The 26,050-nt window shown below is 45.5% G+C and overlaps 3 protein-coding genes across 6 annotated transcripts; 2 read left to right on the top strand and 1 right to left on the bottom strand.

Moving 5' to 3' along the window:
• Positions 1 to 586: 586 nt before the first annotated feature.
• Positions 587 to 4,221, bottom strand: elof1 (elongation factor 1). 3 transcript variants are annotated; one of them, XM_088932097.1, is made up of 4 exons: positions 4,142 to 4,221; positions 2,588 to 2,710; positions 2,030 to 2,100; positions 587 to 1,249 (listed from the first exon to the last, which is right to left on the bottom strand). In XM_088932097.1, exons 2-4 carry the CDS (start codon positions 2,701 to 2,703, stop codon positions 1,185 to 1,187), a joined length of 252 nt encoding a protein of 83 aa, XP_088788223.1. In that variant the 5' UTR covers positions 2,704 to 2,710; positions 4,142 to 4,221; the 3' UTR covers positions 587 to 1,184. The 3 variants fall into 3 exon arrangements, with proteins under 3 accessions (XP_088788223.1, XP_088788224.1, XP_088788225.1); XM_088932098.1 differs by having other exon boundaries at positions 3,951 to 4,181; XM_088932099.1 differs by lacking the exon at positions 4,142 to 4,221 and adding an exon at positions 3,368 to 3,907.
• A 1,262-nt stretch (positions 4,222 to 5,483) lies between these two features.
• Positions 5,484 to 15,193, top strand: tmem205 (transmembrane protein 205). 2 transcript variants are annotated; one of them, XM_088931564.1, is made up of 4 exons: positions 5,484 to 5,605; positions 9,084 to 9,194; positions 11,295 to 11,458; positions 13,023 to 15,193. In XM_088931564.1, the coding sequence occupies exons 2-4, from the start codon at positions 9,095 to 9,097 to the stop codon at positions 13,323 to 13,325; spliced, it is 567 nt and encodes a 188-aa protein (XP_088787690.1). In that variant the 5' UTR covers positions 5,484 to 5,605; positions 9,084 to 9,094; the 3' UTR covers positions 13,326 to 15,193. The 2 variants fall into 2 exon arrangements, with proteins under 2 accessions (XP_088787690.1, XP_088787691.1); XM_088931565.1 differs by having other exon boundaries at positions 5,528 to 5,605; positions 8,882 to 9,194.
• A 3,001-nt stretch (positions 15,194 to 18,194) lies between these two features.
• On the top strand, positions 18,195 to 22,753 carry pld6 (phospholipase D family, member 6). The gene is made up of 3 exons (XM_088931563.1): positions 18,195 to 18,664; positions 18,995 to 19,461; positions 22,440 to 22,753. The coding sequence occupies exons 1-3, from the start codon at positions 18,258 to 18,260 to the stop codon at positions 22,691 to 22,693; spliced, it is 1,128 nt and encodes a 375-aa protein (XP_088787689.1). The 5' UTR covers positions 18,195 to 18,257; the 3' UTR covers positions 22,694 to 22,753.
• The last annotated feature ends 3,297 nt before the right edge of the window (positions 22,754 to 26,050 follow it).

The raw sequence follows: 26,050 nt of genomic DNA, 5'->3' as shown, positions 1-26,050 counted from the left end.
CACATCTGTTACATTATTAACTGGCCAGGCTGTGTTCTGGAAATTGTAGTGTGCTGAGCACGAACTCACCATACCTTATTAAAACGGGATGGTGTTCAGTGTTACAGATTAAACTCAGGTGGATTCTGACACCTGACTTGATTAAAATTGTAAACAGCAGAGTTATTAGTCCATGCTGGTACTGTGTACTGGATAGCCCTGGCCCAGTTCAACCAATGGTGTGTCCTGTGTTCCTGAGCTTGTTAATTCACTGATTACAAACTCTGGGGTTTAATAATTGAGAAGTAGGTGGCATACACACTACCTGTTCATGGTATGAGCTCTAGCAGCTTTTAGATCTGCTAATTGTCGTCATAGGCAGAGGCTGGTAAAATTTCATATCTGTCACAACCGAGTCATAAGCTAAAAACTCCAATCCCCTTTAATCACATAACTTCTGGACAAAGTCAGCTGTGGATTTTTAAATTTGGAATAGTCCTAGATTTGTTTCCATAGTTTAACATCACAGTCCAGCAGCGCTGATCATTCATGTATGCAAAAGCAGTAGGTACAAGACTATTCAACATCATGATCTGACAATCGGTTGTTTCGTATTGCGAAGATAATTTATTCAACATTTGTTTATCACACAAAGAAAAATCATATTTCACTTTCTGCACTTAAGTTGATGGTAATGGAAAATGCCACCACTGAGTCTGCATGAGCCTCTCTAGACAAAAGGCATCTTTAAAAAAATGAAAATGGACCATTCACTCACAGGTAATTCAGAGATACAAAAGAAATGTATAAGTAATGCATTTTGTTTAAGATTGAAGAGAAACTAATGATTACACAATTTGGCTGATTTTTACGGAATTACCAAAAATCAAAAACACCTCATTTACAGAAAATATAGAATTTGAACTTTGTAAAAACATTCTAAATTGCAAGGCTTGCCTACAGTAAGTGGCTGTTAAGCCATGGTTTCCTCAAAACTCTTTTTAGTTTGCTACTGGCTGAATCCAGTCCTGCAGAGCCACAGGCAAGAGCGGAATTTACAGTAACAACTGAAGGTCAGGGGCAAGTTATTAACCCCAGTTGACAAGTTCAGTTTTATAATCATCTGTGAATCTCTCTCCCAGACTGAAATTCAGAGCTCTGCAACAGTTCCTCTTTTCAGGCCACACACCCTCGTCCAGGGCCTGCTACTGATTGGCTGCTTCGCAGGCGTCTATCCAATCGCTGTACACATCCACAGGTTCCGAGAGATCTGATGACATCGTTAAAGAAATGGACTGCTTTTATTCCCCCTCCCATTCCAGATGTAGAAATCTGGTAAGAAAACAGGAACTGACTGATGGCTCACAGCCTTCTCTCGCCCCAGAAGATAAGCTCGTTGAGTTAATTAAGGTCTAATGCAACCCTCTTAAGGAATATCTGATACTGGATGGATGCCAGTCAGGTAGCCTACTATTTCTTGTTGAACACCATCATGGTATAGTTGTGGTTTTTGTATTTTTAACATTTTGTTTAAAAGGAAAGGAGGCAGGAGTCCCTGTCCTACTGATCCTACCTTTAGCGTCGAGAGGACTGGAGACCCAGTCACAGTTAGTGACATGACGCAGGCCCAAACCTCAGAGAACATAGACTGCACACGGAGCATGAATGAAATTAAGGGACAAACTGTACATCAGCACCTACTCTTTTAAAGTCCCTTCTAACCTGATCTGTTTCTCATGTGAAGGAAGAGTACAAGGAGGCTTGGCAGTTTGACACACAGCAAGGTTTGTGTTAGAGCTGCAGCTTGTACTTCTCCTTACTCAAGGTGCCACCTAGTCTCCTAGCTTCGATCTCTGATTCAGTCATGATGCTACAACCTCCGTCATCCTGCTGTTCAGGATAGGAGAACCCCCATCTACTCTAACTCAAGCTGGATCTGAAAGGTGGCGGAGTTTCTCTGCCCTGATATATCCCGTGCAGACCGGCAAAAGAGACTATCCAGCTCCTGTAGAGCACAGAACAGACAGATGCAGGTGTTTGTAAAGGATACAGGTTATAGGGGTCTGGAACTCTTCTAAACAAACTGTACAGGATATGATCCCGGTGTTTCTACTTCGTTCCCTGCGACAGAGAGAAAAAAAATACAGATATCCAGAAGCATGAACATAGACAGGCCCTCTGAGAAGACATGTCTGTACATCTCCAATTAAGACACTGTTCTTCTCTACGAGGACGCGCTAGTACACTATTACACTCTTTGGCATCTGAGATCCATCAACGTAAATTACTGACTGTCTCTCAGTCAAGGGCACCCCCTTGGATTGTAGTATCCTGACTTGTGAGCGAGAAGACTTTCAAAACGTCTTGCCAAGTTGCTCCCCTGTTATATGTCCACATAACTTTTCCAAAGCTGCACGCAAGTACAACTTTCCTGCCTTCCCTCCAGGCTGCACCCGAAAAAGGGATGGTTTGTGAATGAAGCATAATAAATACCTGCTCTAAAAAGTGCCCTCGTGTTAATGATTCCTCTTGCTGACAAGTCATTCGCTCAGGGACCCTGTCTAAGACACTCTAGGGTTCGGCCCCCGGCAGTAACGCGGATCCTTACATTTTCACATCGCAGGACTTCTCGTGGTTGCAGAAGGGGCAGGTGAACTGAGTGTCCAGGTTTCCAGTCATCTTCTTCTTGGGGGGGGGCTTTCTCTTCGACTTGCGGCGGCCCATTTTCTAACTGGGGGGGCGGAAAAGACAATCACCGTGCGAGGCTGAGCACAGGAAGTCCCACTCGGGGACAGCGGGGAGCGAGGCAAGGCCAGTCCACAGAATCTCAGCACCTTCGGGCTTTTGTCCCAAGTCCATCAGGCGTTTAACCTGGTTTCTTACTTTGACTTTGTCTACAATTTAGTCTAAGCTTATTTTACTTAAGGCTTGTTTTCTTTATTGAAAAAAATACGTCTTTTTAACAGCTGGATGCTTAAAAGACTTCAGTAAAGAAACAGTTCCCGCAAAACAGATCAGAGCCCAGTCAGAAGCACTGCAGGTAAAGAATTAATAGGGGGCGAATTTAGTAACTGGAAATAAGCTGGGAGCCACGATTTAGGCTTGAGAAGAGCCGAATATCAGTTGGGCAATTTTTATACAGCAAAGGCAGGAACCCCACCAGCTTGAAACGTTCCTTACCAACGACAATATCGGGGTTCCTAAACTCCCCATTTGTCAACCCCATTAACACAACACAATACATTAATGGTAGGCGAGATAAGTGGTCTCCCACGTTTTTTTTTTCTGAGAACAGAGAAATTTATCAAATGATTCGCCTATACGTCAAGGCATAGATGAACTCCAGTTTTCTCTGGGCCCATTATAAAACTATTGCACTCTTCAATACCTCTTTATCCATTACATCCTAGTTTGAGTATTTTCCCCCACGATGTTTTGAAAGAGAGGAGATCATCTAGGAGATCTGTGACGCGTGGGTACACCCTGTATCCAGAACTGTGGAGCACAACTTGAAAAGCGTGTCCTCTACTACCTACAAAACAGGGCGAAACTCGTTCTGCCTCAACACAGTAAGATACGGTTCGTGCTGTTGCAACCGATACTCCACGAACCCCAAAAGCGAAAAACGAAATCCGACTGAACCCAACAGGAAAAAAAACAGTTGTCCGGATATGACAAAGAATGTAACGACGTATTTATTGTGTCTTAATGTTTCTACGCTTTATGTAATCGCCCGACTTTCGCCTTTAAGTGTCTGCTAGGCAACCACAACGGAAGAAAAGCCTTGTAAATTGCGCTCATTTCAAAGATTAAACTGCAGTAACTCATTCTTTAAACATTTCAGCACTTTCCACAGGAGCTGTGCGACCTAACGAACATGTCGAATAATTTGAGCCATCGCATTACTTACCGATGAATAAGGAAACAATTGAATTGATAATTTCACTCAACAATTAATTGCTAAAGCTCACCATCTAAAACCGCTCACATGGTGTTTTTTATCTCGTCGTGAAGTCCCCAGCTGCGATTCTTTGGGGATCACGTATTACTCACCCTCCTTCCCTAGTTTAGCTATTTGCACTTTTTCGCTCTTTAATTAAATGCCGTGGTCGACGACAGCCATTTTTTAAAAACAATTAACGTAATTAAAAAAAGTGATTACCTTATCACGTCTACCTAATCTTGCCGAACACACGCAGCCCCCACAAAAAGGAAACTACATCTGATTCCGGAAGTCTTCGCCAAACCTTTAATCTGATTGGTCACCTTGGTAAGACCATCTGTGTTCTGATTGGCGCTTCGACCTGCCGATTATTTTGGATTCCTCTTCCCTTTTTGTTTTCCAATGAAAACCTTCGCGCGGCTGGTTTTGAGAGCCGACTGCGACCTCAAGTGTTCATGTGGGTGATAGCCGTGGCTTGTTAACGGTGAGCTTGCTCAGTGTGTCTGGGATGTATAAAAGAAGCACTCAGGTGGTCTCGCTTATGGGCTGCACATTATCCAGATGTTTGCTTCATCCACGATGCATATTATGCCTGGGAAACACGGCGTGCACAACAAGAATACGCTTTTTTAGACTTGTTGAAAGTAAAACTATTGCCTCCAGGGCATTGCTCCAGCTTAAAAATGTCGCTTTGCTGTACAATAGAGTTTGTCACTTGTGCCGCGGAACAGTATTAATAATCATTCCAGTAAAGGGTTTCTTATTTGTTTTGTAGCACAGCATATGAGGCTGTAGCATTTTTAAAAATAATTATTCAAGCGTTAGTATGTCCTGTATATTGGAGCACAGAGTCAACAAACAAACCGTTCTAATTTATCAGCAGGATTGTAAGGAGCGCCCTAACAAATCCATCGCTATTAAACGATGGTAAGAACAGAAGTTGGTAGACAAACGTTGCAGAGAGAGGAGACCATTCAGATCCATCTCGTTCACTGGGTTGCGCTAATTTATGAATCCAAGGCTCTCGTCCGCAGAGACGATCCCCTTGAATCTGCTTCGCCATCGTGGATGGGGCAGTTTGATCCAAATACATTTTGTGATGCAGGTAGTGCTGCATCACTCCGCGAGTAAGGGCTCAGCTGACTGAAATGTTTTCTTAGTCTCGGGTCAGTGCGGCTCAGTCACGTACTGGTCATCCCACCTCGTTACCAGTTTAATTTAACCAGTTTAGCAACTTCTTCCCGCTCTCCAGGGGTTGCTGTATTAACGTACATAGACAGATTCTCCAGGACCGGAGCTAGACGACACTTAAATTAAACAAAGTGTGGAGAAGCAAGAATAGTGAATTGGCATAGTTCTGGAAACAAAGCCAAAGAAAAAAACGTTTTGAAAAAGAGGAAGTTTGAGTCCTACGAGCCACCGTATGGCATACCTGAAGGGGCATGTTTATGTATATTAATACGTTTGTTTACGTGTATGATTGGCTCCTGTGAAGAACGGTTCTGTTTAATATTCAATATAAAGAGATTTGATTGGTTAATGTTAGAAGGGGGGGCAAGGGTCTCATTGGTGAAGTAGGTGAGGGTGCGCGGGCACGACTCCTGCAGTTTAATGTCCAATTGATATCTTCACAGGACTTCTGCCGACGAAAGAAATACATTTTTCTAAGTTTACAAAGGACTAGTAAGTATTCTGTTAAACTCAGTTGCTCCTTTATTTTACGGTTGGCTTAAATTGTGTCACGTTTTTAAAAATGTTTTTTTTTAATAAAAATATTGTAGTTTGGGGCAGTGTGTCCAAGAGGAATTAGACGCGGGTGTATTGCAAAGTTTCGTTTCTGATTTTAATTTTACTCCTATCCGAGGGACTTGGTTGTCATTAGCTGTCGGGATAGGCGCCGTATTATATAACGACAGATCACGTATGCCTTGCCAATAATTTGACGTACTGTAGAGTGTACGCGAAACTTTGTAGCCAGTACTTAAGAAATGACCAGCTGACGCTGTAAACATGAGATTCGAATGACACCAAACAATTTGTGATCTAGTTCACGGAACTCAAAGTCCATACTGACCCTTAGTTCTTCCAAACCAAACGTAAGGCAGGCGTCCAACCAGTAATATTGGCCACAGCACAAAAACTGTATACCTGAGCCTGTTGAACGGAGTTTTTTAAAGCGACGGATAACTGCGACCTCTCTGTAGTGTTGTTGTTAGGATTTTGACACGAGACAATGGGCAGGAGAATGATTTTTGTTGCTGTTGTTAAATCACTAAGCATAACTTAATCCGTTTCTGTTATTGAAGAGAAACCACATTAAAAAAATTGCAGTCTCTACAACGGTGCCGTGCTGACTCATCTTTGCGACGGTCGGTTTCACGTAGACGTTGCATTCATTGCCTTTACTAATAAACATCGTTTTAATAAACATTGCGCTCTGTTTGGGTCTGGGCTGACGGAGTTTTCCTTTTGAAAGGCGAATAGACACCCATTCAAACTGTCGTTTTCCTTTAGAAGATGGTAAAGGTTCGACAGCGAAAATACACGTGCACCTTTCAACAAAGAGTTGAAACAGTTATTCGGATCGATTACAAGCGAGAGGAGGCCAGTCAGTGCATCTAGCCTGTGTGGTGGTTCATAGCTAATTCATGCAGGATCTCATCCAGCTGTTTCTTGAAATAAATGAGGAAATGAGCACACCGGCTCCAGCAAAATGGCTGGGTAGCTTGTTCCACTCTCCTACCACCCTTTGTGTAAATTGTTGCTGCTTGCTCTCAGCTTTTAATGCTCTTCCCTGTAGCTTTCACTCGTGTGCTTGGCTGTTCATTCAGAAGAAGTCCTGCACTGACTGTGCTTAGAGGATTCTGAATTCTTGTACTCTGAATTCCATGTAGTCTTCTCTGCTCGGTTCTTCCATTCAGCCAGTGCTGAATACAGAAGACAGCTGGTTTTGTCCCATGTTATTAAGGCCACCTTAGTCAAGGCTGCGCCTTAAGAGAATGGTACCTGTTCACATCGCACACCCGGCACGGCTGTTTCTGTGGTCCGCAACCCCAGGCGCTGTGCTGGCCGTGATCACGGGAGAAACTGAGTTTCTTATCTCCGGGAGGTCAGGCTCTCCTTCATGGCTCTCTCCCTGCAGAAATGGCTGTAATCAGGAGCTGTCAGGTGTGCTTGAGCCTTGCAGCACTGCTGCCCCGTGTGTCCCCTTCAGATAGGGCTGGCATGTGTGTGTGGCGTGTGTCAGCCGGAGAGGCACACAAACACACCAGCAGGGAGAGACTGAGAATGTGAGGTGCCTCAAATTCTGCGACTTGAACCGGAAAGTGAGGGTGATAAGATCACTTTATTGGCCATATACAATTTCTTGCCTTAGGAATTTGTCTTTTCACATACCCCAGCTTGCTCTCCATGAGATACACAGACAGGGAGAGAAGCTGGGGGTCAGAGCGCAGGGTCAGCCATTTATACGGTGCCCCTGGAGCAGCTGGGGTTAAGGACCTTGCTCAGGGGCCCAAGGTAGTAGGATTCCTCTGCCGGTCATGGGATTTGAACCAGCAACCTTCCAGCCACAGGCACAGAACCTTAGCCACAGAGCCACCACACCGCCCTTTTATTTCTATGGCGAATCATGGCAAGGTAATGGGAAGAGGTGGGAGGTGAGGTTTGGAACACACTGCCCAGCCACTTTCCCAGGCTCAAGGGAACCTCTTACTCGGGTTGGGGAAAGACCCGAACGGTTTTAGTCTGGGAACAGAAAACGGAACAAGTGGGTGGACCTGATCCAAGTATGAAAGATCCTCAAAGATGCTGACAACATCAGCCCAGCAGACTTGTTCAGTATTGGCAGGGAGGACACACTAGACAGTCATAAGAGAGAGCTGGGTAGCAGTGCATTCAATCTGAGAACAGGAGCCGCACACAGAGTGTGGTGGGATTATGGAACAGGCTGTTGTTGAAGACAAAGCTCTGGCTTCTTACAAGAAACAGCTGGATGTGCTCCTCTGAACAATTAGCTGCTAACTACCAGACGGGGCTCTCCTTGTTTGTAACATTCCTCCGAAGTGCTGTTTGTTGGAGCAGATTGCCTGAGATTCTCCTGGGAAAGGCAGGCCCTTGGGCATCGTCTGCCATGCAAGCTAGCTGGGGCTCATACCTTCGGATGTGGCCATTAAAAATCTCCTGCTTTACAGCGCCCCTGTTTAATTCTAATGTTGGATGCCCACACGTGCTGGTCTTTGCTCCAGCCCAGCTCTCAGTTCCACAACTGAATGCTTAAAGGGGAACTGCGGGGCTATTTTTATAATTAAAAAATATAATTCTTTAATTAATTAATTCTTTTTATTAAGAATCGGCATTGATGAGTGCATTTCAAATGACAATAAAAGTAAAATGTACACAGTAACATGTTAAACCTCCAATTTACATCACGAAATAGATGAAGTGTCCAGGTATGCACAGTGCCATGTTCTGTGATTCAGAATGAGGCATCAAAACCTCCGGTGAAGTGAAGCAGTCCTATCACACTGTAAACAAGCAGGCTTGTGAATAAATCTCTTTTAATCCAGTCGAAATATTGCTCTTGACTTCGAGACGGTTTTGCTAAAAAATACTACTTGTTACCTCTGGATGCAGATCACATTGGAACATTTCTTCCGTGAAATGTCTGCTGCACACAGTACATCACATTACATCATACAGTGACTAGTGAGCGGGAAGGGCTGCATCACGTCGCAATCCATAGGAACTCAAAGCAAGTTTGTGACAACATGACAACTTGCAGACCTTTCACAAAACTCACAATTTTGTGCTTAATCTGAAATTTGTGTCATTTTTCTGTAACATTAATGGATTTATTTTGTTACCAAGATTTAATAACTGGTCTGAGAAATTGGGACTGCAGTTCCCCTTTGATGGCCTTAATGACAGGATTAATATTTTCTCTTGAACATCTTGGAGGTTGCCTTGCAGCAACTGCGTGTCTTAAGTAAAGTCTTGGAGTAGACAAAAAGTCGAATCTTCCGATGAAGTTCCACTGAGGCTTCAGTTAGGCCGTGAGGGGCTGCAGGCGGGGGAGCCTCCGGCAGCAGGGCTGGGAATGGCGCTCCGCGGGACACCCGCCGCTGTGATGGACCAGGTGTGCTCTCGTCCCGGTCCGCAGGGACGACGGCCATGGCGACTGAGGGGGAGCCCACGGAGCTGGTGAAAGTCTTCCACCTGCTGGTCTTGTCTGTGTCCTGGGGCATGCAGATCTGGGTCACCTTCGTCGCAGGTGAGTCCGGTAGGGCGAGGGGCTGGGTGTGGGAGAGCTGCGCTGGACTCCATGCTGCTGCGTCTTTTACTTTTGTGTTGCAGCACAGAGCTGGGGACAAATAGTGATGCGCTGGGATGAGCCCATATTGGAATAGTTATCCCAATTGTGAGAACTACTCTGTAAATAGTAGTTTAGGAGTAAGTAGAAGCTGCTACAGTATGTGTTATGGGCTACATGAATGTTGTATATCTCTGGCTGTTTCACAGTTCTAGAAAGCAGAACCAGATAAAAGGACTATTTCTGCTAAGTTAAGTCAAGCAGCCACTTTCTAACATGGTGGAAAAGCCCAAGCTATTTAACATTCCCACTTGGAGTACAGTTCAGTGTGCTGTTATTGTCTGAAAATTGAATATATTGTTTCTCTTTTTTTGACATTGTGTTGTTGTACTTTGATGAGAGGCGCAGTATCTGCAAGGTTTGTCATAGAAAATGTGAACTCGCTGAACTTTACATCGGTCTTTTCCTGCTTATAAATGAAAAGGCTTCCGCACTATACACACTCTTTCCTTGGGATGGGGAGAGCCCTCCGGGATCTAAGTCCTTGTTTTCAGCTGATTATTCCCTAATGCCACAAAATAAGTGTCTTTGGGATGTTACTGACACAGGACTCCCAGAAAGTGTTCAAGTAAGTAATTGAGAGATCAGAATCTGCCAGTTGGAACAAATGGCAATATGTGGACAAGCTGACTGCAGATTACAAGAATAAAATACACAATTTTATTAATGCAAAATAAAACGTATTTACTCTTGTTTTGCCTTATCATGGAATGTATGAATCAATCTGCTGAGGTATAATAACAGGGTTAAGATACAATAAATACTGTATTATAATCATTGACATGTCATTTGCTAAACCGCATTATACCATATGGTGTCGCGGGAAGCCGGAGCCTACCTGGCAAGCAATGAGCGCAAGGCAGGGTACACCCTGGACGGGACGCCAGTCCATCACAGGGCAAGTGCAAGCCAATCATACATGGGGACAATTTGGATGCCACGGTAAAGGCCGAAGGGAGAACTTTGGCCAGGACACTGGGATAACTCCCTACCCTTATCGAGAAATTCCCAGGGATCTTTAATGACCACTGAGAGTCAGGACCTCGGTTTTCATTTGAAAGACGGCGTCCACTACAGTATAGTGTCCCCACCACTATACTGGGGCATTAGGACTCGCACAGACCACAGGGTGGGTGCCCCCTGTTGGTCCCACTAACACCACTTCCAGCAGCAACCATAGCTTCCCAGGAGGTCTCATACTGACCAGGCTCAACCCTGCTTAGCTTCAGTGGGTAGCCAGTTGAGAGCTGCAGGGTGATATGGCTGCCAGCCTATAATCATTGTATTTTGATACATTTTTTAATTTATCAGTCTCGCACAAATTCATACATTTGACACACAAGCAAATATCCAGTCATTATCTTAAAGTAAATGTTATTAAGCACGTGTTTGGAATAATAGCTTCATTATCAAGTGTAATGTGCAAACAGCATTACGCCCTTGGCCAGGGTGATCTGAGGAGAGTTTTTAAAAGTCTGCTTTGAATTTTTGGTGACATTTTGTGGTGCCGACAAAAAATCTGACTGCATTATGAAAATCCGCAGTTTCAAAGTAAAAAAAGTGGGGCAGCATTCTGTGGGGCATTCCAGTGCCCTCAGTCGGTGAATTAACTTTCAGCTAACTTTGTTCTAGCTGAACTGGGGCTCTCCAGGACCAGGGTTGGGGGTACAGCATGTATGGTTCGACTGACCGTTAAACAGACCAGTTTCAGGTCACTGGTTACAGAGGATCAGTGCTTTATTTTCTTTGGTTGCCTTTTCACTTCTTTCATCAAACGTGGCCTCGTTTTCCTCTGATCTTATACATGACACCTTCAAGATGTCCTCTTCAGGCTGGCACCCAGCGTCACTGGTTTCTTTCCAGCGTTTCCGTTCCTGCGTCTCCCTGGTTCCCTGCCTGAGCTTTCGGGTGAAAGCAGAGTAGCCCTCCTGCAGAAAAAAACTGAATGCGAGAAACCAAGGTGGCGGCTGAAATGCTTGATCTCGATCGGTCTCTGTGCAGGGTTTGTCCTGGCAGCAGGAGTGTCCCGGCACACCTTCGGCCTAGTTCAGAGCAAACTCTTCCCCTTCTACTTCTACGGCCTGCTTGGATCTTCCTTCCTCAACCTTGCTGTGTATGCTGTCTACCACCCCCGGGAACTGCTGGATACCCACGAGGCTGTGCAGGTGAGAAAGGGGGCATGGGATAGCTGTCCTGCCCTTATTTAGCTACTGTGATTACCCAGAGTGCCATGTCTCATTGGCTTTGTGTAACTGACGGATTGCCCTGTGCAGTGAGAAAGTTCCTCCTGGCCACAGTCAGGCAGACCTCCCTGGAGAGACGGTTCTTCAGCTACTTAGCTAATTAAAGGCAGGGCAGCTGTGTGTTCCCTTTTAGAGCCTTTTAAAAGGAAACTGTATAGCCCTGATGTGCCAAAAGATCAACTACAACATTACTGAAACATATGAAAAAGGCTGGGCATTTACATTCTTTTGTTTTTAAGATCTCATCTGATTTTTTTTTTTATCAGCTGGGAAAATTCTGTCTTCCATCTCGGTTACCAGTCCTTAACTTTCTAACGGCCCTTCTCCCACTGGGGTTGGACTGCTGGGCTTTGACAAAAGCAGCCAGGAACAGGTTATTGATGAGTTTCACGGAGTGTGTCTTTTTAAACACATTGTAGAAATATGTAGTTGATCTCATCTGAACATGCCTGTTTTCTTTCAAGTACTGGCGTGCTTTTGTACAGGTGTACACACTCTTTAAAAAAAACATCTGAAGTGTTTTAAATCCACAAAACAAGCTGTGACTGTCCAAGGTCAGTCATGCTGTTCCCAAAGATATCGCATGGTGGCTATTTAAGTTAATAATTTACCTGCAGGTCCTTTTTTTTCCAGCCTTGAGGCTACATAGGTTGAGACTTCCAAGATTTTTTTTTTTTGGTACTTCATCTGGATGCATTCTGTATGTAGAGCTCCTGTATTTCTAACCGTGCAGAGCCGGATGTCCTTAACAACAGCTCTTGACTGCTACTCTTCTAATAGTCACGTGATATGGTATAGATAAAACCTCATCTCAAGTAGTGGGAGTTGGATCTTGCCACATTAGGTATGAACTGCAGTTCAGAAAGTCTCTGATCAGAGTGATCTAAACCTACCAGTTGAGCTGCTTTGAAAACCTAAACAGCAGTTTGTATAGGTCAACTCTCTCTACATCAATTTCGCCATCCAACTTTTTAACTTTATCAAATCCTGTCACCGCAACATGGGGTGACTGGTATTTGATCAAATAGCTACTAACAACCGAATGAGCCACATTATGTTTTCAGGCAAATATCTGTAAACAAATTGCTGACTTTCAATGCAATTCCCAGTAATTTGCTTAAGTGAATAATAATTCATTATCAAATTAGAGGCTATGTTGCTGTTACTAGATCCTGTGATCAATGCATCTTATACATTTATCTGATACAAAGAATTATTCTGACCGGTTAAGCCCTGCATGGATTTTTAGATGCAGGCTGGGCCACATAAGAACAATTAGAAACAAGAGGAGCCTGTTTTGTAAGTGATGTTGATGCTGCTGGCTTCATAGCTGGGCAGTGTGTTCCATACTCCCACAACCCTTGGTGTAAGAAGTGACTTCTGTCCTGACTGGAGGATACAGTCCAGCCATGTTAGCTTGTTCTATGCTACCCCTGAGCTGGGCGATTTGCCAATGCGCACTGTGTCCTGTTGGTTGTCTCTCCAGATGGGCCTGTTCTTCGGTGCCGTGGTGCTGGCGGGCCTCAATGCTCAGTGGTTCAGCCCGGCTGTGGCCGAGCTGATGCTGCAGATGCAGGAGGTGGAGCGGGAGCACGGGCTGGGGGCCGAGGTGGGCGTGCGCTCCAACAGGGAGGCCTACAGCAAGCTGCGCGAGCAGGACCCCAAGTACAAGAACCTCAGGACCTCCTTCTTCCGCTACCACGGGCTCTCCTCCCTCTGCAACCTGCTGGGCCTGCTGTGCACCGGGATCAACCTCTGCTACACGGCCCTCAACCTCCGCACCATCTGAGACCCCGGAGACCCGGGAGGGGGCCAGCCCTGCTCCTCCAGCCTGAGTTCAGAGGCACCTTCCAATGAAGCAGCTCGTTAAGACCTGTAAAACACTATCTGATTGGGTGCAATAATGTCATTAACATTCCAGATGGAAAGAAAACCAGCAAACAAATGTGGCACTTGAGAATCAGGGTCAACCCCTCCCCCCTTTTATAGACCCTGGGGTAGGATCTTCCATTGAAGGTTCAATTAAGCAATCAATGATCTATTGCATTATTAAGATACTGCAACATTTTGTAAGGACTTGAGCTAGAAAAGCAAAGGTCACCTTGATTATGAAGGACCATAGTCCTGCAGAAGTGCCTTTTAAAGGAAATGAATAGAACCTTGTTTGCATATCGGCGTGGTCCATTTTATGTTATGAGCAGTCGATCCTGGGACGAGGGGAGCTGGACTGGGGCTCAAAGGAGGGCAGGTGAGGGCGATGATGCAGATTTCCATCAAAATTAAAGATACTCTCTGTCCTGCTGTTGTGCTTTTAGGTACGTCTCTGATTGTAGTTTAACAGAGGGGTGGCATTGTTGCCTAGGATGGGGCCCCATGTTCAATTCCTGGAGTGCTATCGGTGTGGAGTATGTATGTTCTCCTAGTGTTGCTGGGGTTTCCTCCGGCTGCACCAGTTTCTTCCCACAGTCCAAAGACATACTGTGTATTTTATGAAAATATAATTTATTACAGCAAAGTATACAAGTCTTACAAAGAACACAATTCTAATAACATTTAAAAAGGGATGTTCTTCATCAAACATTTTGTTGGGCAAGTGGTCGTTAAGACTGGATTCGCGGTACAAAGTCCCTCCAAACCTCCTGAGTGTTCCCACTTGTTGCAGCCCATTCCATGTCTCCAAATACCTGTCCCGGCTCTGAAACTGTTAGTCCAGTTTTCGGCAGGAGCGCAAAGGGACGGGTGTCCATGGCCCACAATCCTTTGCCATGGAGGAACCCCACCTGGCTATGCCTCCCTTCCTTCTGCCTCTGAGGTTTGTAAAGATCCCTTGCTCCCACTCTGTGTTGGGCTGGATGAGAGTGTTCCTCACGCTCCACAGTCCTTGGTTTCTGAGGGACAGCAGGTCCAATCCAGTCAGTACCCGCCCCAGCAGGAAGCGGTTTTAGCTCCCTTGCTCTCTAGCTAAAACACCCCCCACTTCCCCAGTTAAGTCCCTTGTTTCTTGCTCTGCCTTGTCAAAACCGAATCAGAATGGCAGAGCAGTCTAAGGCGCTGCGTTTAGGTCTCAGTCTGCCCTGGAAGCGTGGGTTCGAGTCCCACTTCTGACAGTGAATCGGCTTGTGGGAAATTGTGTGCCTTGCAATGAACTGGTGTCCCATCCAGGGTGTGTCCTGCCTTACACCTCGTTGTTTACTGGAATAGGCTCTGGCTAACCCCCGTGACCCTCTACTGAATAAGTGGAGTAGAAAACAGCTAGATGTCTAGTTTAAAAGAGAAATATAGAGTTACAATGTTGCTGCATTGGTCCATTGACTTGGATGTTGCATGTGTACTATGTGTATATATACATATTCAGTAAGTCTTTTTTTTCTTTGATGTAGTATGAAATGGTCTGTTCTACAATGGATTTAACATTTTACATGTTTCTGATCTAAAGGTTTGGAATGAGCATTTTATGGGATGCACTGATTAGTTTCTTATAGGCACAGTCTGGGTTTTACATTTGAATTGCTTTTAATCCTAGCCCCCTCGTTAAAAGCAGGGTTTTAATTTCTGTGGCAAAGTGTTTGTGTTTTATTGTGTTTGCCACACAGGAGCCATGTGTTTTTGAAAGAGGAGATTTTTGTTTTCTCCAATAAACACGCTAAGCTGTTTCTACTTCTCGTGTGGTGTTTCATTAAGGTGGCTTATCTAAAGCAGGAGTCCCCAGTTGTGCCACAGGTATCAGCAGGTTTCCTAGGTCTCTCCAAAGCCTCAGCAGTGGGAGAAGCTGTGAACTTGGTGCCATCAAGCTGGTTCAGGCTCTCCAGGACCAGGAGTGCTCACCCCAGAATCTGTCTTCATTCTAGCGCAGCTCTGTTACTAAATCAAACTTACTTGCTTAACCAAACATACATGGGTTTCAGCTTTTAAACCATTAAGGATATCAAGTTCAATCTGATGTTTTATAAGCATCTTAAATTCTGCCACTGTTTTTTTAGTAACTGAAATTCTTTCTAGTTCAAATATGGTAAAATTAAGTAAGAATTCAACTGGAGAGAAAGCCATCAGGCAGTGGGGCTACCCAGCTTCTGGTGATAGTTAAGTTATAATAATTATAATTAATAATTGCTTACACTTATATAGCGCTTTTCTGGATACTCCACTCAAAGCTCTTCACAGGTAGTGGGGATCCCCTCCACCACCACCAATGTGCAGCCCCACCTGGATGATGCGACGGCAGCCATAGTGCGCCAGAACGCTCACCACACATCAGCTATCAGTGGGGAGGAGAGCAGAGTAATGTAGCCAATTCATAGAGGGGGATTATTAGGAGACCATGATTGGTAACAGCCAATGGGAAGCCAGGACACTGGGGTTACACCCCTACTCTTTTCAAGAAGCACCCTGGGATTTTTAATGACCACAGAGAGTCAGGACCTCAGTTTTTACAGTATAGTGTCCCCGTCACTATACTGGGGCATTAGGACCCACATGGACCGCAGGGTGAGCGCCCCCTGCTGGCCTCACTAACACCTCTTCCAGCAGCAACCTCAGTTTTTCCCAGAAGGTCTCCCATTCAGGTACTGACCAGGGTCACACCTGCTTAGCTTCAGTGGGTTGCCAGTTGTGAGTTGCAGGGAGATATGGCTGCTGGTTATTATGTTTTATCACAAGTTATGTTTTGATCACAAGTTATGTGATCTACAGCCTTGGTCCTGGAGGGCCGGTGTGTCTGCAGCCATTCAAGGTCTCTTTAAGCTCCTGCAGAGCTGGGAGAAGCTGTTAAATTGGTCTGGTTAAACTAGTGACCAGCTGATTTGGCTCGTTAAGAGTTGTAATGGAACTGGATTAACTCTGAACCAGGATTGGACACCCTTACATGACCAGGACTAGGGCTTTCTGATGATGGTTACCAAGTAGCAGCCAAGAAAAGTTCCACTAACACTTGCCAAGTAGTAGCCGAACCTTTAGTGAAAAGGATTCATTGCCTTCTGAGTTCAGAATGGTCTTTTATCGTTGTGAACTGTACTGATTTGGAGCAGTACACTGGTGATTGCTGTATGCTACATTACTTCTCCATTTTGTTGAAATACCTCCTGGACCCGACGTCTCATCTTAACTGCTGGGGCCGAATAAACCAGCAATCTAGATAAAATGACAATCCGGGCTGAAGTATGCAGCAGAGGGCCTGAAATGCGAGTTAAAAACGGGCGCTGGGGTTTTAGCAATCGGCATCACCTGTGGGCTCCGAATGACGAACAAGTGAGGCAAAAACGCTCCGACGGTCGTAACATTAGCGAAGTGAAACACAGCTCGTATTTTGCATTTTCTGTAGTTTTTATTTGGGAAACAGAATCGGTGTATGGTGCATTTAAAGGGGTATCACGTAATTTAAAAGTATACATTAACATTTAAAAACGACGATTCTTATCCACATTGTGTATTTCGGTAACTTCGTCAAAGAAAGATTTGGTGAGTATTCAGAATAGTTTTGAGGAAAAATGTCAATATAAATAGATATGAAGAATGTCATTACTTGATTACGTTTAGTATTTAGGCATGTAGGTGTTATGAAAGGTATTTAAATTGTAATCTCGCCACTCACATTTTGTTGAATAAAGTGTTAGTTTTGGGGCTTGGAAAACCTGTTTCAATTGAGAAAATGTGTTACCGTTTTGCCTTAGCAGACAATATAAAGAAACCTCATAAACAATACACATGTACTGCTGTGAAAAAATCGACTTCAAACGAAATTAATGGCGTTATGTCTTATTAATTTGCACGAAGGGGTTTGATTTTGGCATCTACAGCACGTGTTCTCAAGCATTTTTACGTCTTTCATAAACCCTCTATTATTTGAGAACAAAAGGTGCGTCTTCGCTAGACGAGATTTTCCTCGTTCTCTCGCGAGAGGATGAACCGTTCGCTCAGTGTTGCGTGAAACGCGTGTTGGATACGATCGAGGTTTGTCAAAGCTTCTTATTTCGCGTTGTAGTCTAAATTATTTTGACCAGGAAAAGGACGATATTCACCCGTAATCTGCCTTTCCAACATGTTTTGATAGTTTTCGTCCTGTTCGTTCGTTTTGGGTCCCCCTGTTGACGTGAAAATCTGATTCGCGCGCAGTTTGGAGGAGGCGATTTCAGGATATCTCGGATGTACAATGCTCGACTGCCCTTGTAAAAGTTACGCCATAAAATATTTTTTTGGGGGGAGCACTGTGTTGTGCAAATGAATTCCAACTGTTAATCGTACCTTCGTTGCGCTTTTAAATTTTTTAATAACTCCAAATTTAAGATGATAATTTTGGGACCCAAGTGTCGAGCACTTCTGTACGAGCTTTGTACGTTGGTTAGGTGGTCCTGCTGACAGACAGCCTGTTCTGTTACAGGTATTTTAACTTTTACTGTGACTTCTTCATGCTCCACTAAACTAAACAGTATTATCATCATCAGAGAGGCTGCTCATTCCTGGTCGGGGTCAGCTCAGGACACAAGGTATGAGCACACCCTGAACGAGCCGCCTGTCCATCACAGGGTACACAGCAGGCACACTGGCATACAGCATCAGTCCTAAAATGCCAGTCAACCTTGACAGCTTGTGGAACCTTCCTTCAAACAGTGAATCCATCCCTCCAATTTCTAACCTTTATCCAATACAGGGTTGCAGGGGAGCCTGTTCTAGCAAGCAACAAGCACACATATACCAGCCGGGACACCAGTCCGTCACAGACACAGGCATGCACACACTCACACCAGGGCCATGTTCACCTACCAGTACGTCTTTGGACTGTGGGAGGGACGACGCAGAGCACTTGGAAACCGAGCGAACATTGAACACAGGGAGAACATACAAACTCCACACAGACAGCACCCCAGGTACAGAATTGAGCCCAGGGCCCCAGTCCTGCGAGGCAGCGATGCTGACCACTGTGCTACTTTACCAACTGAAAATGGTGCATTGTGAGAGAAAATGCAGTTGCAGGGAATATGCACACTCCACACAGAAAGGTTCCCAGGCTGGACATGAAAGCAGGATCAAAGAGTTGGGGGTGTTTTCTGTATACAAAAGATTTTATGAGTTTGGATTAAAACGTTTTGTTTTCTCTTCCTTTATAGCTCTTGCCTGTTTCATCGTTACTTTCCAGTATGTGTGAGATCTCACAATCATCCTCACTGGTGTCCTACTGCACCGTTCCCATGTTCCTCATTGTTAACTTCACTGGTGTCCTACTGCGCTGTTCCCAGGTTCCTCATGGTCAGCCTCAGTGGTGTCCTACTGCACCGTTCCCAGGTTCCTCATGGTCAGCCTCAGTGGTGTCCTACTGCACCGTTCCCAGGTTCCTCATGGTCAGCCTCAGTGGTGTCCTACTGCACCGTTCCCAGGTTCCTCATGGTCAGCCTCACTGGTGTCCTACTGCACTGTTCCCCAAGTTCCTCACAGTTAACCTCACTGGTGTCCTACTGTGTTCCCCAGGTTCCTCACAGTCTTGCCAGGCACTGCTGTAAGAAGGAGTGTAAGGATGTCTGTGATTCACTCTGTGAAGCTGTTGGGAATTGGGATATTGGTTGCCATCCTGAGCCTGGAAGGCTTGAACTGGCTCTACTTCCGCCTGCGCCAACGTTGCTCTGGGCGTCCCCTGAAAGAAGTCCTGTTTTTCCCCACCACAGTCGCCTGCATTGAGCACCTCTTTCAGCCCCATCCCAGGGTCTCCCCTTGCCTCTGCCGACTGCCCCATGGCCTGGAGACACCCTTCACCCGCCTGCTGCGCCACCTGCTGTCTACCCGCTTCACCTTGGACCTCTGCATCTTCGCCTTCTCCAGCCAGGAGCTGTGCCGCGCCGTGCTGCTGCTGCACCGGCAAGGGGTAGTGGTCCGCGTGCTGACAGACAAGGACTACATGGCTATCGATGGCTCCCAGATCGGCTCCCTCCGCAAAGCAGGTAACCCCTCGGTCTGGCTGTTTGGCGTAATAGCTGGCGCTGGCGCTGGCTCTGAGGTGTGTAAATTGTAGCAGGCAATCCTTCATTTTCTCGGCTTGCCCCACCTCCTGGCACAAAACGGATCAAGGCAACTTGTACAATGTGTGCAGGCAGGGCAACTCCTTAGGTTTTTCCTCTGGAAGTCCCAGAATATCACTGGCAGAGGTCAGGCATCAGCTGGAGGACAGGTGCAGCCTCACAAGTGTCTGGCAGGCCTCAGGGGTCACTGCTGCACTGTAAACTGGGGGAGCTCTAGTTGACCTGCACCCACTGAATATACTCAGCAAATTGGATTCCATTGGCTGCGGTACCCAAGGTCACAGTTGGCCATCACTGTGCTTTTCATAAGTCTCTTCTGTTTTGCATGATGTGATCTCTACTGAACTTGCCAAGATGTTTTTTTTCCCCCAGAATGTTTTCAGCTCTAAAAAAAAGAAAACATAATTATGTGTCAAGCCTGTACTGGTTTGTGGGTTTCAGAACTTCTTTCGTTCAGGTGTCTGGAATGCGAACTGGAAACATGCCCATCAATGAATGCTTAATGTCGGAGTGTCGCTGTTACTCTGGCCTGTGCCTGCACATTGTTGAGAGCTGTTCAGACAGTGATAAGGCAGAAGTCATTAGGAAAGCAAGCTGAGAAGAGACTGAAAAGTGTTCTGTGTACAACAGTACACCTGCAGCAGGATGATCATGAACCCAATAATGGAGTGCAGATACATTAAAAAGGAGATAATTAAAGCAGCCAGTCAGCTTTACTGGTTAAGAGCTCAGTTTAAGTATAACCAGGAGAGACGGCAGAGAGGGGGTACAATAGGACCAGGGTATTGTTATAAAAGGGGAAATCAATAGGTCCATTTTAGTATAGTGAATCCTGAGATAGATACTGTGGGGTCCTGTTCTTCAGCATATTGTCCTTCTTCCAAGGCTAAGGGCATTAGCTATAGTGAAATTGATTCAAACACAAGTGATAGATGTCACTGCAGTAAAGCCATTTATTTTCCAGTGGGCTTAATCAGACACAAGTTCTAGGAAGTCTTAGGGTTAATGGACTAGCTGCATGAGTGTATTACAAAAATGTCTTGATGCTAAATACATGCTGACAAGCTCTGAGAATAGGAAATGAAGATGCTGGATGCTGTTCTGTCCTGCTCTCTGTTTAATTAAGGATATAAAATCAGCACTAATGGACAGCTGGACAGAACACAAGGCAGTAATTCAATCTCGGCGGGAGAGAGACAGAGCTTTGGCTGATGCTTGTGAGTTCTGCAACCTTGAGAGTCCTGCCTTGTGACGTTATTGAAACTTCAGTGATTGGATACCCACCGGCCTTTTGACGCCAGAGTCATCAATCGAGGGGATGACCAGGCCCATAGAGAACAGCCTACCTCCCTTTCCTAGGGCTGGAAAATTCCACTCCCAGCTGAGTGCAAACAGAAGAGATGAGCCAGCTCTGGCCCCGGGCGCAAGGCATGTCCAGTCCTGGTCCAGGAGGGCCAGCGTTAAAGCAGGTTTTCTTGGTCATTGTAAATGTCCGGCTTTTAGAGAACAAGGAAAGGCTTCAGCTTGTCCAGTGAAGCAAATCATGAGTTTGATTAGGTGATCAAGGGCTCGGATGGATAGAAAGCGAGCAACCTTCTGGCCCTCCTGGAGTGGAATTGCACGTCTCTGCTTTAGTACATGGAATTTAGAAACTGTAGTTTAGGAAAGACAAGCAGCCCTCAAACCAGACTTGGGATATCCCAGCTGTAAGCAAAAGCTTCTACCCTTAGGCCTCTTCAATCTGTGCATGTGTGTGTCCCTCCACTTTATCCACGTGGGCAGACTTTGGCCCCCTCAGCCAAGCCGTTTTGGATAAGTGAAGGTCTTGGATCTTTTTGCATGCCCACTACCAGTAATGCCAAACAGTAAAGGAACAAGCAGAGGTTTATTCTGTGCTGAAAAGAGAAGAAAAGAAACGTTTCGTCTGTGGAGCCTTCTTTAGGTGTGTGTGACACACGAAGAATTTGTGTTTCTTCTCTTTTCAGCATGGAATAAGCCTTTCTTGTTCGTTTGTGGCCTACACATACTGACACAACTCCCTGTTTGAACTAAGACAAACTGTAGACCCTTAATCCCTGCGGTGTGGTGGATGTGTAAACCATCAGCATCACGGTGTGTTTTTTTTTTTTTTGTCGAGTGCCATTGTAACAGGCCGTAGCTGTGCTCTGCCGTGCCCAGCCAGGATTCGGTCAGGCTCGGAGCAACACCCAACACCCCATGACTGGGGTGCACAAGAGAGTCCTACAGTGTTTCAGCAAGGGCGACGTGGCTTCTGTAACGGGATTGGCTGCAGTTGCCCCGCGCCAGAGCATTCTGATCTCGGGGAGTAAAGCTCGCAGCTCTTTATAATAATCCTTACACTTATATAGTGCTTTTCTGAACACTCCACCACCACCACCAATCTGCAGCCCCATCTGGATGATGCAACAGCAGCCATAGTGCACCAGTACACTCCCCGCTGTCAGTGGGGAGGAGAACAGAGTGATGACGCCAATTCAGAGATGGGGATTATTAGGAGGCCATGATGGGTAAAGGCCAGGGGGAAATTTGGCCAGGATGCCGGGGTAACTCTCCTAATCTTTTCAAGAAACGCCTTGGGATTTTTAATGACCACGAAGAGTCAGGACCTTGGTTTTACATCTGATCCAAACAGCACCTTTTTACAGTACAGTGTCCCTGTCACTACAGTGAGGCATTAGGATGCACACACACCGCAGGATGAGTGCTTTCTACTGGTCCCACTAACACCTCTTCCAGCAGCAACCTTAGTTTTTCCCAGGAGTCTCCCGTCCAGGTACTGACCAGGCTCACACCTGCTGAGCTTCAGTGGGCTGCCAGCTGTGCGTTGTGGGGTGATATGGCTTACTGCTCTGACCCTCTGGCATGTCTTCGTGTCTCAGGGATCGCCGTGAGGCACGAGACGGGGGGCTTTCACATGCACCACAAGTTCGCCGTGGCGGACCGGCGGCTGCTGATCACCGGCTCCCTGAACTGGACGGCCACGGCGGTGCAGGGCAACAAGGAGAACGTCCTGGTCACCGAGGACGCCGCCTTCGTCCGGCCCTTCCTGCGGGAGTTCGAGGAGCTGTGGGACGCCAACGATCCTGCCCGGCTCTCCTTCGGCCCTGCGCCGGGACTCGCGCACGTGGACTGACCAGAGCTGAGATTACATTTTCTTATTTCTTAATGGTTATTAAATGGAGCAACCACATGAGTCAGACCGGCCGAATTGCCTCCTCTCATTTGTAACCTCTCGCGGTGTTCTTTCTTGGTGTAAAATGCTCGTTTTCACCGCCAGTAGCGGAACTTAAGTGGTTTGTTTCAAAGTTAAAATGGATTTCCGTCCTGCACCTTGGTGTTTCTGTGTTGGTGTTCGTGGTTCTCCAGGAATTTTGTGCCCCATGACTTCAAAACTTTCCATGAGCCTCATTCAACACATCCCTCTGTTTTTTCCTCCTGGCTCTCAAATGTCCCCCATCCCATTCAAGTTATGTCAAGGTGCTGCAGTGACCATTTATAGCTGATTCAACCTTTTACTGCTCGTCTAGCCCACTGGCCTCCTCATTCATAGGGTGTTTCAGGCATTTAGATGCGTTCCTAATCAGTCAGCACCTCAATATGATGGAGAACAGCATTGCAAATATATCCTGATTTATTTGTTTTGTATCAATCTAGGAAAAAATTCAGATTAAATCCATTAAAAGAGAAGTATCCAAAACATCTGTACAGGATGTATATAACATCCTAGACAATTGAATAGGGACCACAAACAAGCATTCGAGTTTTCAAAATAAACCTTAGTTTACTAACGTAAGTAAACCTAGAGGACGTCTTGAAAATGAGCAGTGAAACACAAACAAATGAAAACTCAAATGGAAACTATGCCACTACTTTTATAACTAAGAACAGTTGGCACTCCTTTACACAAAGGGGTGTGGGAGTGTGGAACAAGCCACCCAGCCATGCTGATGAAGTCGATACCCTTTCAAGGAACAGCAGGGTGAGATCCGTGGGTAGGTAAACAACGAACTCCCCAACAATCTATATGGGTCGGGTGGCCTCTCTGGAGCTGAAGAAGGCTCCACGTCTGTTTTTTCAGCACAGACTTCACCTCGCCTGGCTCTTCTGTATGAGTTTGTATTTTCCCCATTGCAGTAAAAGTGGTTTCAGTGCAGTTTGAAAAGTACTTTCCTCCAGCCAGGGAGTCCTGACAAAATATCTGTGATCTTGCATCTCCCTCATCTTGGCAGATAACCCCATGTGTTCTCGCCCTGGGCAGTGATCTTTCAGGTAAAAACAGGATTTGTGGAGGAAATGAACAATAAGCACTGTTCCCCAGATGTCAGATTTCCAGCCTTTGTACTTAGCAGATGGCAGCACTGGAAGTATTTTCTTTCAGCTGACCTGGGGGAAGAATCTAACCCACTCGGTGTGCATGGTCTGTGGTGGGGGTGGACAAAACAAAGTGACAGGCAGGGTATCCCAATTCTGAAACTTCCCATTTCTGACTTGGGGGGAAAAATGAGGAATGGTCTTTACACACTGATGTTTAACTAATCCCATGTTTCTGAGTTAATATCATTATACTGTGTTTGTATAACGTTTTCCATCTCAAAGCACTTTATTTAGGAGAAGAGGACCCACTTTATCCCACACTGAAGAAAAGACGTGATCCAACCACAGATCTCTTTGCTGTGGTGCTGCCGAGTCTCGCTAATTTGGGCTGAATAGGGGTGTTAAAGGGGAACTCCTGCACTATTTTTATATTCTGGGGATAGAAAGAATTGGCATTAATGAGTGCATTTCAGACCACAGTGAAAGAAAGATGTAGACAGCAACTTGTAAAACCTTCAATTTATATCACAAAATAGACTAAATTTCCAGGTATGAGCAGTGTCATATTACTTGCTAACTGCATGCAGATCATATTGAAATATTTTTGAGGTGAAATGTCTGCTGCACAATCTGTACATACTCTCGTACATGGCTGTAATTTGGTCTTTACAGTGACTAGTGAGCAGAACGGGGCCGGTTTACGTTCCAGTTCTCCAGAACACCAGCTCTCCCCCATGATGGGACCAGCAGGCCGTGACAACACGCCGACTAGACTTTCACAAAGATTGGGATTTCCTGCTTCAAATTCAGAATTTGTAACATTTCACAATCCTGTCAATTTATTTTGTTGCTAAGATTTAATAAGCGGTTTGAGAAAGAGGGACTGCTGTTCCCCTTTAAATCACTGTTCTATTACTACATTACTCTTGCTCAGATTGGCCAGTGAAGAAATTTACAGCCCAGTGGGGACCTCTTGTTCTGGATCAATGTGTCTTCAGCTTATGACTGTGTAGTGTCACAGCAGAAAAGTAAACTCCCTTCCAGAAACTGCCTAAAACTGCATCATGACTTTTTTTTTTAATGCTGTGCTGCCTCTTTTGTGCATTATAGGTCATCCTTTCCACTTGGATTACATTATTTGCTTAAGACCGCTTTCTTGCAGTGGGAGACTTAATAGTTGGCAAAGGCACCATTAAGAAAGAGCAAACACTCCGGCCCCCAGTGGAAGAGGAAAGCGTCTGGTGCAACTTGTGGGAGCTGCAGGTGTGTCGAACAGGATATTAAACAAGAGGAAAAGTCTCGTAAAATAAGAACAGGTGGCATAGCCAGCCTTTCGCATTAACGGTGACGCATCAACTTGATGATCACCGCAGGTCTTTGCGAGGGAGAGAATGAGACGGGAAGGGAGGTATGAGAGTGTGCAGTAACAGGTTCTGTCCTTTTCCTTTCAGAGAGACGGGCAAGCTAAGACATTGCGATGCACCTATCGTGAGGTACAGCAGTTAAAAAAGCAGTCAACCCATGAGCAGATTGGTTGTTGTATTTGGGACTCCTCAGGCTGAGGAAGAACAAGCAGAGGACAAATATGTGCAGTGTTTTTTCTTAGTTCTGTTTCTACATTATTCTATATTCTCCATATTATTCCAATGCACGTGCCAACACTGTCCAAAGTGTCTAATGATGGCAATATTCAGCCATTCACCGAAGTGAAACCCTCCAGTCACATCTGAGCCAGCTGCTATGCGCACAGCACAGTTTCACCTGGATTTTACCAGACGCTTCAGGGCTGGCGTCTTTGAAGGCTGAGAAGATCAGGCTCTGGGGTGCTTGAGCTGAATGAATCAGTCTTGATTCTGTCTGAAAGCCATTTGAACAGGGTGTGAATCCATTACAGACAGGGAATCCGTTAACTATCATATTCCACAGCTATGTATAAATACTGTATTGTTCTGGATTAGGGCCTGGATGTGCGGCAGCAGACTGTGCTACCAGATACAGTCCAGCTGTCTCTTTATGCTTTGTGGGGGGGGGGGTGTCTGTGTGAGCAAAGATGATTAATAATGATTTTAAAGTGACAAGGCCTCTGTGCAAATACACATCTTTGTTTCCTTCAGGACAAGAGAGTCTGAAATATACATAGGCGCTGCCGAGCCTGCTGATACAAGATGGAGCCCCC

The sequence above is a fragment of the Atractosteus spatula genome, chromosome 14 (assembly GCF_055471065.1).
Source record: "Atractosteus spatula isolate fAtrSpa1 chromosome 14, fAtrSpa1.hap1, whole genome shotgun sequence".
Classification (NCBI taxonomy): domain Eukaryota; kingdom Metazoa; phylum Chordata; class Actinopteri; order Semionotiformes; family Lepisosteidae; genus Atractosteus; species Atractosteus spatula.
Note: the sequence above shows the minus strand (reverse complement) of the source record. Positions and strands in the feature narration are given on the sequence as shown.

Excerpts from the sequence above, each read along its gene's own strand:
- elof1 (XM_088932097.1), bottom strand. The coding sequence starts at position 2,703 with ATGGGCCGCCGCAAGTCGAAGAGAAAGCCCCCCCCCAAGAAGAAGATG. Across the intron at positions 2,101-2,587 it reads AAGTCCTGCGATGTGAAAAT|GGAACGAAGTAGAAACACCG; the intron begins GTAAGGATCCGC and ends TCTCTGTCGCAG. Across the intron at positions 1,250-2,029 it reads GTTCCAGACCCCTATAACCT|ATCTCTCGGAACCTGTGGAT; the intron begins GTATCCTTTACA and ends CGATGTCATCAG.
- tmem205 (XM_088931564.1), top strand. The coding sequence starts at position 9,095 with ATGGCGACTGAGGGGGAGCCCACGGAGCTGGTGAAAGTCTTCCACCTG. Across the intron at positions 9,195-11,294 it reads CTGGGTCACCTTCGTCGCAG|GGTTTGTCCTGGCAGCAGGA; the intron begins GTGAGTCCGGTA and ends GTCTCTGTGCAG. Across the intron at positions 11,459-13,022 it reads ATACCCACGAGGCTGTGCAG|ATGGGCCTGTTCTTCGGTGC; the intron begins GTGAGAAAGGGG and ends TTGTCTCTCCAG.
- pld6 (XM_088931563.1), top strand. The coding sequence starts at position 18,258 with ATGCACACACTCACACCAGGGCCATGTTCACCTACCAGTACGTCTTTG. Across the intron at positions 18,665-18,994 it reads TGTTTCATCGTTACTTTCCA|GTTCCTCACAGTCTTGCCAG; the intron begins GTATGTGTGAGA and ends TGTGTTCCCCAG. Across the intron at positions 19,462-22,439 it reads CGGCTCCCTCCGCAAAGCAG|GGATCGCCGTGAGGCACGAG; the intron begins GTAACCCCTCGG and ends TTCGTGTCTCAG.